Source organism: Crinia signifera, chromosome 6 (genome assembly GCF_055691185.1).
Source record: "Crinia signifera chromosome 6, ASM5569118v1, whole genome shotgun sequence".
Classification (NCBI taxonomy): Eukaryota; Metazoa; Chordata; class Amphibia; order Anura; family Myobatrachidae; genus Crinia; species Crinia signifera.
The window spans coordinates 132,230,500-132,248,107 of NC_139222.1; the positions used below are offsets into that span (position 1 = coordinate 132,230,500).

At 45.3% G+C, this 17,608-nt stretch overlaps 1 protein-coding gene across 4 annotated transcripts in view; it reads left to right on the forward strand.

The window, feature by feature from the left end:
- WIPF2 (WAS/WASL interacting protein family member 2) overlaps window positions 1–3,703 on the forward strand; it is a 41,115-nt gene extending 37,412 nt beyond the window's left edge. For 2 of the 4 annotated variants that reach the window (XM_083147250.1, XM_083147251.1), the window contains exons 9-10: window positions 349–450; window positions 531–3,701. In XM_083147250.1, the coding sequence (XP_083003376.1) occupies window positions 349–450; window positions 531–571 (143 nt within the window). In that variant the 3' untranslated portion in view covers window positions 572–3,701. Of the gene's footprint in view, window positions 1–348; window positions 451–530 lie in introns of all 4 variants that reach the window. The other 2 variants (XM_083147252.1, XM_083147249.1) reach the window with 2 other exon arrangements.
- The last annotated feature ends 13,905 nt before the right edge of the window (window positions 3,704–17,608 follow it).

A 17,608-nucleotide genomic window follows, 5' to 3' on the forward strand; every position in this document is an offset into this window, starting at 1 on the left:
TAGCTTATATTTGGGAGTACGCAAAACCAATCTAATCTGTACTTGGCATAGACAATTTTGCTTCAGTGCCTTTTCCCAAATAAAACTAAGATAATGCTTGAGCATTTTTCCAAATGTATTCCAGTTGTTATGCATGCAAGTTCCAGATACTAGAGAATATGTTTTTGCTAATAGAATAAAGAGTCTCCGTAGTAAATTAAAAAATCCTGGGTGTTGTGAAGTACCGGCACATTTCCTCCCAGCTGGCACTACTTGGACACATACTCGTTCAGCTATTCTTACAAATATGTCTTCATTCCTGTATTATTTACTTTGCTATATAAAATATTTCCTGTTTTCGTATTGCAGAGGACTTTGAATCAAAATATTCCTTCCATTCGGTGGACGAGTTTCCTGCTCCTGAGGATTATAGACCTTTCCAAAAAATCTACCCCAGCAAGTCAGTCAGAGGTGAAATTTTACAATGTGCAAGGTGAATGCATTAAGTTCTGTAGTATGTTTTTACTAATCAACATAATTTTGTCTTCCAGGGACCCGTGGTGCTCCGCCACTGCCTCCTATTCCAAGGTGAGATGATTCAACTGGTTTCTGCTGCCTGGACTCTTCACCCCAGCCCACCTCCATTGCTCCCTCCTTATTTCCTGCAGAGTGGGGCTGCTCGTGCATGAAAACATTTGTGAACAAAAAGGATCTGGGAGTTTCCCAGTTACCTTTCTATGCATTCCGTATCCTCGCCTCCGATACAGCCCTCTCCACACCTTGCACGGGAGTGGGCATTGTACGGCTTCAACTCCTGTGTCTAATCAGGAAACTCATGACTCCGCCCTTCCATTCTATCTGTGTCTATCTTTATGGATTGTTACATTCGCTAATGCCATGAGAAACTGAATAGTTTAATACCTTGGCAGTGGCTTTTGAGGGGATACAAAATCTCGACAACGTAGGCACTGTATATGAGAACAATAGTTATACTATAGGAATATTCTACAATTGAAAGTAAGGATGTCCGGGATGGTTAGCAAAGACTAGGTCCCATCCTCCACACAATGCACTTTCTTCACACGAGGCCTGGCAGAACTATTCCTAATTTCCCAGGCCCCTCCAAAGCGGGTCCAGGATAACAAATATCGGACTCTGGATATAAGCATAAGATGGAAGAACCTGAAAAGTTGGGAGAATGAATAGTTTGTATTGTAGCCTTCAGCAACACTAACAATTGTGCATCTGGAACACTGGAGGAGTTACAAGGAGAGTGAGGATGGTCCTGGTATTGCCAGAGTCTGAAGTGTGACATATTTTAGTGATGACTGTTTATGTGTTATAAGGTGATTGGTGAGATCTTTCTCGGTGGTTACGCACTTCACTGTCTATGCATATGATGAAAGGAGGGTTATTCATAAGTGGTGTTTTCTTTTTAAGGTCACTGGAATTTTTGCCCCCACCCCCCCCCCCCCCCTTTTTTTTTTTTTCATTTGCTATGTCAAACCCCAAATACTTTCCTTCCCCCTCATTTTCTTTTATTTTTCTAGTATCCATTCATGGCCGTGTCTTCCTACACTTATCACTACATTTTTAATGTTATTGTATTCCATAATATGACTAAGATTACCACCCCATGCCAGACATGAAGACTGCACTCTGGTAACTGGCTTCCTATCTACAAATGTGTAGGATAACAATGGTAACACTGACATTTATAATGGATCATGTACTGGGTATTGGACTTTTTCCGTGTATACGGAACAGCACATTTGGAACAAGTTGTAGATACTCTGCATTGTTATACAGTGCAATGGAAACTGCTATATACTGTCATTTGCTGTTGCAGCATGTTATTTTCTGTGCATAGAGACAATACAACACTATAGGCTGCAGCATGTTAATGACTGCCAATGCCCCCAGTGCTGCTTCAATTTGTGGGGATTTATTTGCCTTATTTTTATGGAGAGAACATCTCGTGCCCTTGATTGGCAAGAATAGGCCAGGCTTTTGGGATTATCTGCACAAATTCTCCAAAGCAATAATGAAAATGTTTTACAATCCCCCACCCAACAGGTAAAGCAGGAGTTACTGCTGTGAAAATCACCATTGCCCATTACACTTATACTCCTTTAAGGAAGCCCAGAGGTGCATTTGAAAAGCAAAAAACATTGGGGATCCCCAGGGGTTTATTTTGTTTTTAATTTTTCAGAGAGCTGCAATATTCTGTCATGAATGCGATTCCATTGTGTTGGAGTTTGGCCTGTGGCTTATAAGGTACAGTCCTTTCCCACTACAAATCTGGACACATTAATTGACATTTTAATTTTAGTTAGATCCCTAAAGAGCTAGGCCTGTAAACTGCAATCAACTATTCCCCTTTCCTAAACACTACTACACCCTTTTTAAATGCTGATTGGAGCAAAGCTTTGTTCTGCGGAGTGTCAGTTGGTATATGTATTTCCTTGCTATGATGCCTAGAGTGGTGGTTGTACATTCCCCCCATGGTGCACTTCTCTGTAAAGAACAGAAACTGGGCCCCAAAGCAATTGCTTCTTTATTGGTCAAGAAAAGGGTAAACACTGAGCAAATTTGGTACTATTCTTTTCTAATGTATATTTTACTCTGAAATAATCTGAACTTATAGATACTGATGTCTATTTTGTATGTTGTAAAATAGGATTATGAGAAAATGGTTGAAAAATACTAAAATATAAATATATCTATATATAAAATGTATAATCTGTCTAGTGAAATGTTTTACCTTGATGTGATAAGTAATTAATTTATTCCCTATATGTCTGAACTGGAAATGGGTGGAAGGTCATGTGAAGTCTCAAGGCTAGAAGCTGCTCTCCAGCTAAAGGTCTTCTATACAAAAGTGGTTTCTTGGTTACAAGGCAGTGTTTGATCATTTGCTACAGTAGACAGATGGGTTGTAAAAGCTATATTCTGTAGCAGATGCCCTTTCTACTTACAGCGGTGGAACAAGAGATTTAGGGAAAATGTATCCAAAGGTTTTATTTTGGAAATATAAAGAATGATTGTTGTATTACCAATGAACAGCTAGTAATGCCTCCATTTACTCTGTAGCAGGACTAAGGACCAAAGTGTGTTAGGGAGGCGCTGGGAATGATGCATACAGGTGACCAGAGTGGGGATGCCCGCATTCAGTATACGGACACCGACATTCCAGGAGGGAATCTCGACTGGGTTTAAGTATAGTTACCTTCCCACCGTCAACCGTAGCATAACTGTATCCCTCTCCACTAGTGCCTAACCCCTTCCCCGGCATAACCTGCCCCATGATGATTAAGTTTGGCAGTCAGGATTTCAGGAACCAGTGCCTGGTAGTAGCTGGGACACAAGCATCGGTATTGTGAACTTCGGCATCCCCACTGCTGGATGCTAAATGCATCTCTGAGAATGTATAGTCCTTTTAGTCTATAATGGACTCTAAACTCTGACATTACAGTTCAGATTTAAAGGATATCCATGCATGAGCACAGGTGACTTAAATAGTACCTCAGTAAATTTGATTTAACAATCTGGGTTTAATCAAGGATATTCTTAAAACCTCTTGTTTGGAAACCTGCATTAGAATAGGAAAGGAAAACCATAAAGGGGAGGAAAGAGCGTGGAATAAGGAATAGGGAAGCCATTATTGTAACAACATAATGAAGGTGCTAGAGCAGGGGTAGCCAACTCCAGTCCTCGTGAGCTACCAACAGTTAATGTTTTCCAGGTCTCCTCACAGAGGGCCTTATTTTAGTTCACGCTTTCTGGCAAAATCCTTCTTAGATGGACAAAACCATGTGCACTGCAGGCGGGGCAGATGTTACTTGCAGAGAGAATTAGATTTGGGTGGGGTTTTACTTTAAAGTGAGATCTATATTGCAGTGTAAAAATAAAGCCGTCAGTACAGAAACAAAATAACTTGCCAAAATCTAATTCTCTCTGCACATTTTACATCTGCCCCCCTGCAGTGCACATGGTTTTGTCCATCTAAGAAGGTTTTTGTCAGAGTGAACTAGAATAAGGCCCAGAATCACAAGTGAAGTATTTAGCACCACCTGCGGATCTAAAATGTTAGTCCGTAATAGTGCATCTGTGTACCTGCGAGGTGAGCTGGAAAACGTGAACTGTTGGTAGCTCTCGAGGACTGGAGTTGGCTACCCGTGTGCTAGAGCATAACCCTGGAGACAATAGACACACCAAGAATTTTTTTTTTAGAAAACAGGTCTGCCAGTCCAGAGGAAGGCCTTCCCTAGACTCTTTTCTTGCTTCCAAAGATGGTATTTGTAGGGCATTGTGAAGTTTTCATGTTTTGACTCTTCCACTCTTAGGGATAACTATGATTACAATAAAATGTAGTAATTAATCACTGCATGATTAACCATTTGAGTGCCAAGTGAATTTGTCAAAAATAGGTGTGAAAATTGCCAAGCAAACAATTAATATTGCATGACCTGTAATGTTTACTTTTATATAGGAAATCTAATCTATTTTTACAGAACATTTTATTTGAATTTGTATAACAAATGTGAGCATCGCTGGCATTTTTAACGGATATTTTGCACATCTTTCACAGATGATGGTCAAATGGTTAAGGAACTTGATTTGTTAGAAATGAGAAAATAAGGGATAGTCCACATGCCTGCTATTTTAACTACAATTCAGACACCGTTGGATATATAAACAACAAGGGCCTGATTTAATTGTTTTGTGGGCACCTAAACATAAGGGGGTGCCCATGGGAACGATTTGATTGTCTTTTGGAAAGTACAAGGTTTAGCTGTGCAAAGCAGCAAAGGTCATGGTTAGTGCTGAAACTCCAGTATGAGTGCCCCAACTGCAGTGCTTTTGCACATTTCAGCTTGCACCTCAGGAGGCTGAGACCTAAAATGAATCCTTGCCTGAAAAGAGCACCTACTGAATTGTGACAGCCAGGGTGCCCAACAATTAAATCTGCCCCTATATGTAATTGCATTGCATAACGGTAACTGATTATTAGTCAAAGAATGTTTTTTTTTTGGGATATCTATCTCGACGCAAAGGTCTGGGAATGCTGGACTGGTCACCCCTGTAAAAACGTTTTACCACATTGATATCTTACCTGCTCCTTTAGAAGCAGAACAGTTGACTAAGCTCATTGCAGTACATTGTACTTATATTATGTGCATTGTATGTGGCTGTGTGCTTGTTCTGCTGTCTACACTCCTTTTCAGAAGTTGCAAAATGTGCATTTATTCACATTAAACAAGCAGCATTGTGATGCGCTGTGCAATGTGGGTATTTTGGTAGCAAAGGCATCAGCTACTTCAATATTGGCTCAACACATTGGTTGTGTTTGTGGAAAGCTGATTTAGATTCTAGAAGGAACTTAAAAATGTTTCCTTTCATGTGTGAGGTTCTTCTTGGGAAGGAGCTTAATAGAATTGTTGCCTCTCTGCAAAGACAGCCTGTTTACCCTGTGGGCCACCAGGCAGGCCCCTGCTAAATCTGATCAACCCGCTGCCTAACTGTGTGGCCCTACCTCTGAGGGACCCCAGGTTAGCAGGACGCCTTCTTCACTTCACTTTGCACTGAAATGGTTCAGCACCACTTCCGATGCTTGGGTGTGGGAAGGTGTGACCCATGGGTGTGTAGTGTCCTTCAAGGGACAACCCCCTCAACAATACTTTTACACAGGCCTTCCACCAGATCCTCTAAAAGTGGAAAACTTCCACGTGGTAATAAAGTCCCTGCTGCAGTCCAGAGTAATTGTTCCGGTCCCTCAACACCAAATATGCTACGGATATCACTTAACTCTGTATTTGGTCCCCATGCCAAACGGGACATCCAGGCTCTTTCCAAATTTTAAATCTCTTTACAAATTTGTAAATGTACCCAAATTTCATAAAGAAACATTGTGAACTATAGTGTTGACAATGGAACCAGCCTATCTGCATATTGCTCCTTTTTTCCGTTTTGCGTTATGTCCCAACATTTCCAGTTCCAGGCACTTCCATTTGGCTTGGCTACACCTCCCAGAATCTTCACAAAACTTATGGAAATCATGGCAGCATACAGTCGTTGTCCGGGAATAAGGGTGATTCCTTACCTGGACAAACCTGCTCATTCTGCCCAATTCTCAGAAGTACTTGCTTGATCACCATAAAATGACTGTGAAGTTTCTCCAGAGACATGGGTGTCTTCTGAATTGAAAAAGATTCTGCTCTCTTACCATCTTGATGGATGCTACACCTAGGAGCCATACTGAACTTTGAAGTTCAGCATCTGTTTCTGAAAAGTCTGAATATACAGGCGAGGATATGCAGGTGCCTTCATCATCCCAGATTCTCAGCCTCATGGTGTCACCTTTTGAGATGATTGAGTGGGCACAGTTTCATTCACATCCTCTGCAGATTTTAATCAAATAGAACGGCCAGCATCAGCGGATCAAGGCCTTCATTCTGGTTTACTCGCAAAGCAGTGTTTTTTCGCTGCTATGTGAGCAAACTAACGCCGCCTACACGTATGCCTGCCGAATGTCCCCACAAGCCTGCGAATGGATGTTTTGGATAAGCATCCATTTGCAGCCTTGCATGGGGACCACAAATCATTTGATGGTGGCTGACCATTGATAGATTAGCGAGTGCTACAGAAATCAAAGTCATTCTCTGGTGACTTAGATTGGCGGCGCCCTTCTCCATGCACTGTGAAGTCAGCGATCGGCCCACAGAAAGTAGGAAGCTGCCCCTGTTTGCATGGGGATGCTTAGCGGTTTCCTGGGCGTCTCCTGCATGGTTCTACCCCACTGCAAGCACTTCAGAGATTATGCAAGTCTCAGAGGGCGCCTGCAGTGTAGACCTGCCCATGTGCAGATCTACATCATTGTTCCCCATTGTGAAATTGCAACGGGGTGAATCAAGTGGCGTTAGGGCCCAAGTCTCAAACAATGTCACTGAGGCTTGAGGTACAACTGACCCTAACCTAGTGGCTACATATTAATCCTCTAAATGATTGGACTTGCATGAGCTACTACTTGATCTACTACTTTATCAAAACTATCCAGCTCCCATACTAACCCATTGCCTTATGCACACTGCATACCTATTTTGTCTCTCCTCCTCCTTTAAGAATGTAAGTTCTCATGGGTTGGTTTTTTTCTCATTTGCCTTTTCTTCCTTTACTTATAATATAATGTACTCCATACAACTGTTCCTAACCTTTTGATTTTTTTTTTGGCCATCCTGCTGCTTATCTGCTTGATATAACCACTGATGCAGCAATGTTTATATACATGTACTTGTATTGTTATGTCATGTACTGTAAGTCAGTGTCTTCTTGTTTAGCTCGTGCTCTTATTTTGTGCTGGATTCCAATTTCTATGCCATTCTGTGGGGTGTTTTTTTTTTTCAGGCTACAGACATGAAAAATACAAGAGAATTAGCCACACAGAAATAATGAGATTTTCACTGGAGCTGTCACAAAATATCAACAACTGCATGCACATTCGCAGAATCAGTACAAACCTGAGGAACATTGACCTTCCCGAGTGGCTACGTTCTTGCAGAAGGGCTGGTTTAAACATTTTCTGATTTCATGATCAAAGATGTACTGTAAGCATTGATCATGCTTAAATCTGTGATCCAAAAGTTTTTTTTTTTCCACCATTACTTTTAAAACAGCCCCAGAATGGTGTCTATCGATAACTCTGAAAATAAATCCTAGTGGCAAGTGGTATTGCAAAATTACCTTGGCATGTGCACAGCACATGAGTAAGTGGTCCGCTGTGTAAATACTAACGTTACATACAAATATACATCCGCATCTATGGAAACAAAAATTAATATTCAGAACAGTATACACTGATATAATGAAAACATGATTCAAGAATTTTATATATTATTATTATTATAATTTTATTTATAAGGCGCCACAAGTGTTTCACAGCGCTATACAAAGGAACAATACAGGGAGACAAAGCTTGGCATAACATTGAATAAATAACAAAAATAGAGTACAAATAAAGATCGCGGTACTCTTTACCTATCACGGCGCCCACGATCTCCATCGCGGGCGTCGTGGGTAAAGAAATCGCGGTGATCGCGGGCATCGCGGCCAGTACATTAACGGCCGCGACGCGATGCCCGTGATCACTGCGATTTCCCATAGGGTTCAATGTAAAATTTAGTGCTGCCTGCGATTTTACATTCAATGCTTCAATGGCCGCGATTTGGCCATAGGAATCCATGTTAAATGGGCTACAGAGCCCAAATAGGCACAATTAAAACTTAAATTTCCCCCAAAATTTGTATCGCCACCCCACGATCCACGCCAACCCGAAGCGTGGCGAGCGCAGCGGTACGCGTCCTCCGACCATTTCATACCTATCCACGTCGGCGTGGAGTTGAGAATAGAATAGTGTGGCGAGCCACCGAGCCCGAAGCGTGGCGAGCGCACGCGGATACCTTCACAGGTAAACGTGGCCCTACGCGGGCTTCACAGGTATCCATGTCCCCTCGCTGTGCTCGCCACGCTTCGGGCTCGCTGCGCTCGCCACACTATTCTATTCTCAACTCCACGCCGACGTGGATAGTGGGGGTATGAAAAGGTCGGAGGACGCGTCACGCCGCCCCTCGCGGGCTCGCTGCGCTCGCCACGCTTCGGGTTGGCGTGGATCGTGGGGTGGCGTTACAAATTTGGGGGGACATTTAAGTGTTAATTGTGCCTATTTGGGCTCTGTAGCCCATTTAACATTGATTCCTATGGCCAAATCGCGGCCATTGAAGCATTGAATGTAAAATCGCGGGCAGCACTAAATTTAACATTGAACCCTATGGGAAATCGCGGTGATGGCGGGCATCGCGTCGCGGCCGTTAATGTACTGGCCGCGATGCCCGCGATGGGCGCCCAACTAAGTAAAGAGTACCAAGATCGCCACAGATCAATACACATTACAGCTTAAATGTAATTAGTGAGGACTCAATCAACATACAACTAGAGGCTTGATGCCAATGATGGAGATGAGTATGCAGACAAAGATGGTCACTGAGTGTTTGAGTATAGGAGAGCTGTGAGTGAAATGTGAAGAGAAGTGGGCTTTGACATCAGGAGGGAAGAGGGCCCTACTCGGAGGAGCTTACAATCTAGTAGGAAGGGGAGACAGACAGATTACAAGAGGTGCAAGCGAATGGGTGGTGGTTAGATAGCAGGATGTAAACGTAAGGGGTCGGAGAACCAGCTGGTTTATGCAGTGGAAGGGTATGCTTTGACGAATAGGTGAGTTTTCAGTGCCCGTTTGAAGCTTTGCAAGGTCGGGGAGAGTCTAATGGAGCGAGGGAGTGCGTTCCACTGAAGGGGTGCAGCACGGGCAAAGTCCTGTACTCTAGCATGGGAAGCAGTGATCAGGGTGGAGGAGAGACAGCATTTGTCAGCCGACCGTAGAGGGCGGGAGGGTGTATGAATGGAGATGAGGTTAGAGATATATGGAGCAATGGAATTAGAGATGGCCCTGTATGTGAGTGTGAGGTGTTTGAAGAGGATTCTGTAGGGGAATAGAAGCCAGTGCAGATTTTGTTGAAGGGGAGTGGCAGAATTAGAGCGGCGGGAGAGGAAGATAAGCCTGGCTGCAGCATTGAGGACAGATTGGAGAGGAGCCAGACTGGAGATTGAGTGAGGCCGGTGAGGAGAGCATTACAGTAGTCAAGCCGTGAGATGACCAATGAGTGGATGATCAGTTTAGTTGCACTCTGTGAGAGAAAGGGCCTGATGCGAGCAATGTTGCGAAACTGGAACCGGCAAGAATGGGCCAGAGCTTGGATGTGGGGTGCAAAGGAGAGTGAGGAGTCAAGTGACACCCAGGCAGCGGAGTTGGGGAACGGGGGAGTTGATGGTGTTGTTAACAGTGATAGAGATATTAGTAGGGGGAAAGATAATAAGTTCGGTTTTGTCCATATTCAGCTTCAAAAATCGCTCAGACATCCAGGTGGAGATGGCAGAGAGGCAGTTATAAACTTGAGAGAAAACAGTGGGGGACAGATCAGGAGAGGAGATGTAGATTTGGGTGTCATCCGCATAGATGTGATATTGGAAGCCAAAGGAGTTAATGAGTGCACCCAGAGAGGAGGTGTAGAGAGAGAACAGAAGGGGGCCAAGGACGGGACCCTGACAGGAAGGATGGCGGTGGTGAGGTGGAGCCAGAGGCAGAGACTGAGAAGGAACGGTTGAAGAGGTAAGAGGAAAACCAGTTGAAGACTGTGCCAGAGAGGCCAATGTTTTGGAGTGTGTGGAGGAGGAGAGGGTGATCCACAGTGGCAAAGGCAGCAGATAGGTCCAATAGGATAAGCAGGGAGAAGTGACCCTTGGATTTGGCTGACAGCAGGTCATTGGTGACTTTCATTAGGGCAGTCTCAGTGGAATGGAGTGGTCAGACAGGTAGCTGTTGAGATGCCTGTAAACCAGCCGTTCTAGTATTTTAGAGGCAAATGGCAGAAGAGAGATAGGGCGGCGGTAGCTTGTGGGAGATAAAGGGTCTAGGTTTATTTTTTTAAGAATAGGTGAGACCTGAGCATGTTTGAAGGGTGAGGGAAAGATGGCAGTAGAAAGAGATAGGTTAAAGAGGTGAGCAAGGTGGGAGCAGCCAGTGGGGGAGAGGGAACTGAGGAGAGAGGGTCCAAGGGACAGGTAGAGGGGGGAGAGGATGAGATGAGGGAGCGGACTTCCTCAGCTGTAGTAGGGCAGAAGGATGACAGAGTGGGGTAGTTGGGAGGGGGGGGATGATTGGGGTGGATGGGCAGCAGAGGGGGTATGGGAGGAGATATCATGTTGGATTACCTAAATTTTAGAGAGGAAGAAGGAGGCAAAGTCCTTGGCAGTGAGGGATGAAGGGTGCAGGGCGAAGTAGAGTGTTGAAAGTTTCAAAGAGACGTCAGGGATTGGAGGAATGGGAAGAGATGAGATATTAGAAGAAAGATTGTTTGGCAGAGGAGAGAATAAACTTGAAATGGAGGAAGTCTGCCAAAGAGTGAGAATTCCTCCAGAGGCGTTCAGCAGAGCATGCACATTTTTGCAAGAATCGTGTTATTTTGTTGTGCCAGGGTTGGGGTTTAGAGCGTCGGAGGAGGACAGTGTGGAGGGGGGCTACAGAGTCGAGAGCAGAGGTGAGAGAAGAGTAATAGAAAGAGGCAGCCTGGTTGGGGCAAGTCATGGTTGAAAGAGGAGAGAGGAAAGTCTCCAGGGAAGACAGGACCGTAGGGTCAAGAGACCCGAGGTTACGTCTGGTGACTGTGGGTCTGGGCAATGAGGGGAGAGGGGAGGATGAGAGGGTGAAAGAGAGCAGATTGTGGTCAGAGAGTGGGAAGGAAGAATTAGAGAAATTAGAGAGATTACAATGGTAGGTGAAGACTAGGTACATGACTTTATATATCCATATTTTATAGGTGAATGTATTTTGCTATAAATGTCCTGCACTCACATGCAATTTATCAACTTGCCTGGTATGTCTCATATTGCAATTTATATGAATCCATAATGGGTGGCACACTAGGTCCACAGAAATTAATGCTCAAATGCCTTCATGGTGTTTCAATTTTCAGGGTCCACACACGCCTTTAGTCAAGACCAATAATTGTTCAGAATATTTACACCCTGAAACATTGATACACCATTTAGCTGTTTCAGCATTTATTACCTGGAATAAAATACATAAAAATGTATTCAGCACACTATTTAAAGCCGATGGGGTATTGACCATTCAAATATTCCACTCTGTCGGTGCAGTGGATGGTCTGATGACATGTGGTACTCCGTATTACTGCCCCAGTCATTTTCCTTAATAAGGAGCGTGGGACACATGTAAATGGCATTAACTCCAGAATAAATTAAGTACAGCACAGCCAGGTAAATTATCTATTTGTCATTTAGGAACATAGACACTAAAGGTGCGTACACACGGGGCAATATGATCGCTGGCAATATATTGCTCAGCAGTCATATTGCTCAGTGTCCTGTTTTCATCTGTGACCAGAGATGGTCGCAGATGAGAATGTCACACTGCCGGGAGAAGAGGCAGTGAATGTCGCTGGTTGGAGGAGCATGCTCCTGCGACCAGCAACTATTCAGCGGCTGAAAACGGGAGCGCGCACCTGGCGATTTATTGCTGGTGCACACTCAAATCACTGGCAATATGGTCACTCAGCGACCATATTTCCAGCGATATTTGCTATAATCGCCCCCGTGTGTACGCACCATTATCTTGGTTTCTGCTACCCAAAACTAGCAGTGAGACAATACAGTAGGGTAGATTTACTAAAGCTTCTAAAGGGGAGTGTAAGCTTGCGAGCAGGGCCCTTCTACCTTTTTGACTATCTGTAAACTGTTAATAAAGGCCCCAATACACTTTATATGACTTATGTTATTTTCATCAGAATTAGGTAAGTAGTGCCCAAATAGTATTGTTTAACCTTTCAATTCGATGCGCGGAACCATGTGCATTGGATCAGAGGCTGTACATAGGATTTATCAGATCCCGCAGGTTGGCATTGACAGAAGGTTGACCTGGACATGATCAACATGAGGTTTTCCACTTTTTTTTTTTTTTTTGGTGTAGACTGACGTGGTTAATACTTTACTATCCAAATGGGCACAATCCCTGTACACAAAGTGATTTAAGCCATTATTGCTGGCTAAATGGTCACTCAGTGACCATATCGCCAGTCTGTATTTTTTTGTGTTGTGGGAGATAAATCTCTAGGGGGTAGATTTATTATTAGGCGATCAGGGGAATATGCGCTATCCCCGTGCCTTATGGCAGGGGATAGCGCTTCCCCTGATCTATGACACCCGCTGAGCAGGTTTCTAGCGTGCGGCACTGTGGGGCAGGAGGCATAGTGCAGCTACAATATTTCGTAGTGTGCTTTTAGAGGGGAAAAAAGGGGAGGGGGATGGTGACCGGTGCACAGGTAGGTATTACAAAAAGTGATAACCTATGATAACTTTCGGTTCCACAGTAACTGCTATATATCAGGAGGAAAATCCTCCGTTTATTTAGGAGTGTGGAGGTGCACCCAAGAGAGTGGTTATAGTTGCAAAGAAGAAGAAGGAAAGACTCTCTGTTTTTTGGGGCACTCTTTTACTTCAGATTACGCATGGTAATCTATACATATTTTGATTCGGTCGTTAAGAGAAGTACAAGATTTGGCGAGGTACACACTATGGGGTTTATTCTAGTTCATTCTTTCTGACAAAATCCTTCTTAGATGGACAAAACCATGTGCACTGCAGGGGGGTAGATGTAACAGATGTGCAGAGAGAATTAGATGTGGGTGAGTTATTTTGTTTCTGTGCAGGGAAAATACTGACTGCATGATTTTACACTGCAATATAGATCTCACTTTGAAGAAAAACCCCACCCAAATCTAATTCTCTCTGCACAAGTTACATCTGCCCCACCCGCAGTGCACATGGTTTTGTCCATCTAAGAAGGATTTTGTCAGAAAGAATGAACTAGAATAACCCCCTATCTCACCTGTCACTTTAATAGTACATATGCAGATTAAGGCTTCTTATATAAGAGTAAATATCTGCAAATGAAAAAGCAGTACCTGTAGTAGTTAGGTAACTGTGGGTAATTGTTTCTAGTTCACAAATGTGTAGGGGAGAATTGGGGACCCTGTGTGGGGTTCCCACATTTCTCCTCTTTAGAGTGAATTTATTAAAATATAGCTTTTAATCAAATACCTTAAAAAATTGGACTAGACAGACATATAACTTAACTTGGACACACATACATAAATGACATGAAAGAGAGACAGTATACGTTGGTTAGTCACCGTGGGTTAAGGTCTGATACCTCCTCTATAAAAAAGAGGAGATTTCGTGGTAGCTAGTATCAATCTGACAACTTAAATACGTGCATAGAGAATATTGTCACAGAGTATCTCCCAAAAGTCAAAATAAAGGCAGAGTGATGTATCTACTAATTAGTCTTGTAGAATTTACAACCGTTTATTCTGCAACATAGTTTACTTGATGGAGAGGAGACCAATTGTCATATGTGTCTCTAGGGGCAAACGATCCTATTTGTTACCACGTATGACGTATACATACACGATTTACTGTCCTAATACAGATAAAAAGTCACACTATACAGTGATATTTGTAGAATGCATATAACTAATACCAATATACCTGCCGCTTTATGGTGCTCTCATATTTATAGCATCCAATATCTGGTATGGGCATTTGTCATATCACATTCCCTTTTTGCAGCAGATCAATAATATAATAACAGCTGTGGAAAATCTGAGGGGTATCGGTGTGGTGTTCATCTGTGTTTATAGTAAGGTTCTGGGTAAAGAGGGGTTAGAGGTAGAATGGTCTGAGGATCCCTATGAGGGTGGTGTGAGGTGTTCCCAAACCTACTTTATATACCCTTGACAGACAGGTAGTGAGATCTGGTCGGACCAGGGAAAGTCCCCCTTCCCGTCTGGCAGGTCCCTCTAATCCTGTGGTCAGCTGCCACCAATATAACTGAGTGGGCTTTATGGGTATTGTGGGGGAGCACTTCCCCCCCTGGGTCTCAGAGAAGTGGTAGTTGGCTCCGGGGGCCCTTGAGTGACAGGCGGCTGCTGCCCAGCTTTATATACGATATGATCAGAGTGGAATTAATACATAGGTTTGTCTGAAGAGGTCCCCCTTCTTCAGCAAATGTTTTTGACACAGCTGACAGGCTGCCACCAGTTTAGTTTAGGTGGGCCCCTTAGGTATTGCGGGTGAGCGGGCCTGTGTGCACAACAAGGGGGGTTCCTAATATGGGAGCCAGTAAATGGGGGTACTGCTGCCCGGTACCATCCCTTCGTCCTCCCTGTTAAGAAAAAATTCCAGTGCAGGGAGGTACTTGGGGATAAATTCTGGGTGAGTGGCCCCAGAAGTAGTAAGGGAAGAGGTTGTGCTGGTTTAGTATGCTGCTGTCCTCCACTTGTGACTTGCTACGGAGGTGGGGGATGAGCGATACTGACGGAGTTAATCCAGCAGAGATAGAGATAAGTAAGTTTGAAAAACTGGATACAGTTAGAGGGTAATTGGATAAGTGTGTGTAGGTTGAGAACCAGTAACCCACTGTTTTGTACCTACTCTTATGGCACCCAGACAATTATGGTATGAATTGCCCGCTACTGCTATATGTGAGGGTGTCAGGTGAAGCGCTAATGCGCTTGTTGCTCTATAATGTCTGAGCCGGGCTGTACAGCTGCTGCCGGCTGGAATATTGGGGGACTAACTCAGAGCGTGCTGGTACGCTCGTAGTACCTGGGCAGCTGGTTGCTTCTGCGGGAGATGCACTGCTCCCATCTGAGCTGTGCGGCTGCTGCCGGCTCGTGTCTGGGGAGATACCTCTGAGAGCGCTGGTGCGCTCGTATGGCTCAGAGCGTGCTGATATGCTCTAAGTACCCGGGCAGCTGGTTGCTGCTGCGGGAGGCGCACTGCTCTGTGCGACAATGCCCAGAGATACGTGAGCGCCTGATCTCAGCTGTGCGGCTGCCGGCTAGAGTCTAAGGAAATACCTCTGAGCACGCTGGTGCGCTCGTAGTACCCGGTCAGATCCGGACGGCTGCTGATTGCTGCTGCGGGAGGCACGCTGTGTTGGCATTACTCCACTATCACCAACGATCATTTCACCTTAAACCAAGGCTTCTTCAGGGTGAGTGTGTGTGTGCCTAATTTATGAATGGTCAGCATCGCTGACCGTTCCGCCGCCTGCAGCTATCGACTTCGACAGCTGCAGACGGCGATGCCCTATGCCTACAGCAGGGATAGTGGGGATAGCAGGGATAGTGCTGTCCCTGCTGCTGGCTCACGTGAGTAGCGAGATCCCACGCATGCGCAGTCCAGCCGGCCGGGGAGAAGCAGACAGCGCGTCAGTGTTAACTGATGCGCTGTCAGCTGGAGGGGGCATCGCCGGAGGGGGGAGTTAGCGTTCCCCCGCTTCGGTGGCAAGATCTTAGTAGATCTTGTCGCTCTCCCCTCCGGCTTCGCCTCGCTACTGAGACGAAGCAGGAAGTGTTATAGCGCGCATGTTCCAGAGATTTCTAGTCAAAATGAGATAGAGACAGAATGATACTCCTTTTACACCGCCACAAAAACCAGGGTTTTTCCCTCCTGGACCTGGGTCAGTGGCGGTGTAATGGGTTAATCCATGTCCCTTTACACAAGACTTATACCCAGGACTGCTAGAGACCCCCCCCCCCCCCCCCATCGATGTCCCTGCCCCAGGAGAACTGGAGGACCTTTTAAGGGTAATGACACCTGCAACGGAAATGGACCTAAACCCACAGAGGGCCCAGTTATGGCCCCGGCATCACTGACTGCCCCCCACGCTGGCTCTCCCTCCAGCTGCAGCTCCAGCCAGGGTCCCTGACATGCTGGTCAACCCCCCTAGTCAGCCTCTGGACCCATCCGTGCTGGCTGTGGTGTGCTGTAGGGAAGATGGCCTGTTAAGTCCTTTCACCGCTGCCCTGTGAGTAGCTAAGTCAAGATGGCACTGTTGATGGCTGTCTAGGATCTGTGCCACCCTGCCTAAAATACGTACCCCATGTTTCCCCTGTAGTGTTCCATATCTGTACTGTTTTTTGTTTGTTTACAGTTAACCTAGCTGGCTGTTGCAATGACTTAAACTGTGTACACACAGGGGCGATATGGCTTCTGATGTTGCCGATATAATGCACATCGGAAGCCATATCGCAAGTCGATTGTGTACTTTGTAGGGCTTGCGAGCCCGATGTGCTGCCGATGCGCGCTCCCGTGTGAGCGCAAATCGGCAGCGACATAGTGAGGGCAGGCAAGACTATATAGTGCAGATCTGCACTATATAGTCTTTGTGCCTTTATACTTACATAGCTCCGGCGGCCAGAGGGGCTTCTCCTGGGGCTGCAGAGCTGATGCGCAGTGACCCGGAAGTCCGCCGTATAGACTTCCGGGTCACTGCGGAAGTCTGTTGGTGTGGCCTCTGATGTATGCGGCGGGGGGAAGCTGTTCCTGTGCCGTGGCCCCGGGTGTCGCAGCACCCTGCCATCTGTGCCCCTGTCTCCTGTGACAGGTATCGGTACTGCCCTCTTCTCTCCTTCATGCCGTGCGATGCAAGTCCCGATGCGATCAGATCGCATCGGGACTCGCATCGCACGGCATGTCGACTGTGTATACACACCTTAGTGGCGCTGCTGTATGGCTGCCTGGTAGGGATGGTCATCCTTGCCTTTGCCATCGATGGCAAAAGCACAACTACCCATCGATAGTGCATAACTATCCAATGAATGACCATCGATGTTTTTACATATCGATGGTCAACCATTTTCTTTGATCGATTGTCCCCTGGGCCAATCAAAATACTGGGGCGGGGATTTGCTCCATGTCCCACTCCCAGCTCCTTGGGTAAAAAGCAAAAACGAAACTTTATTTAAGCTTGACAGTATGGTGGGAAACCATCTGGTTCTCCCCCATCAATGTCAAAACTATTCGATATCGGCCATAAACCATCGATGATTTCTAATCATCGATGGCCATCCCTACTGCCTGGGTGTGTGAAGCTCTGCAAATACATATTCCCCATGTCCGTGCCTCTCATCTGGATACGCATATCTGTACGTGT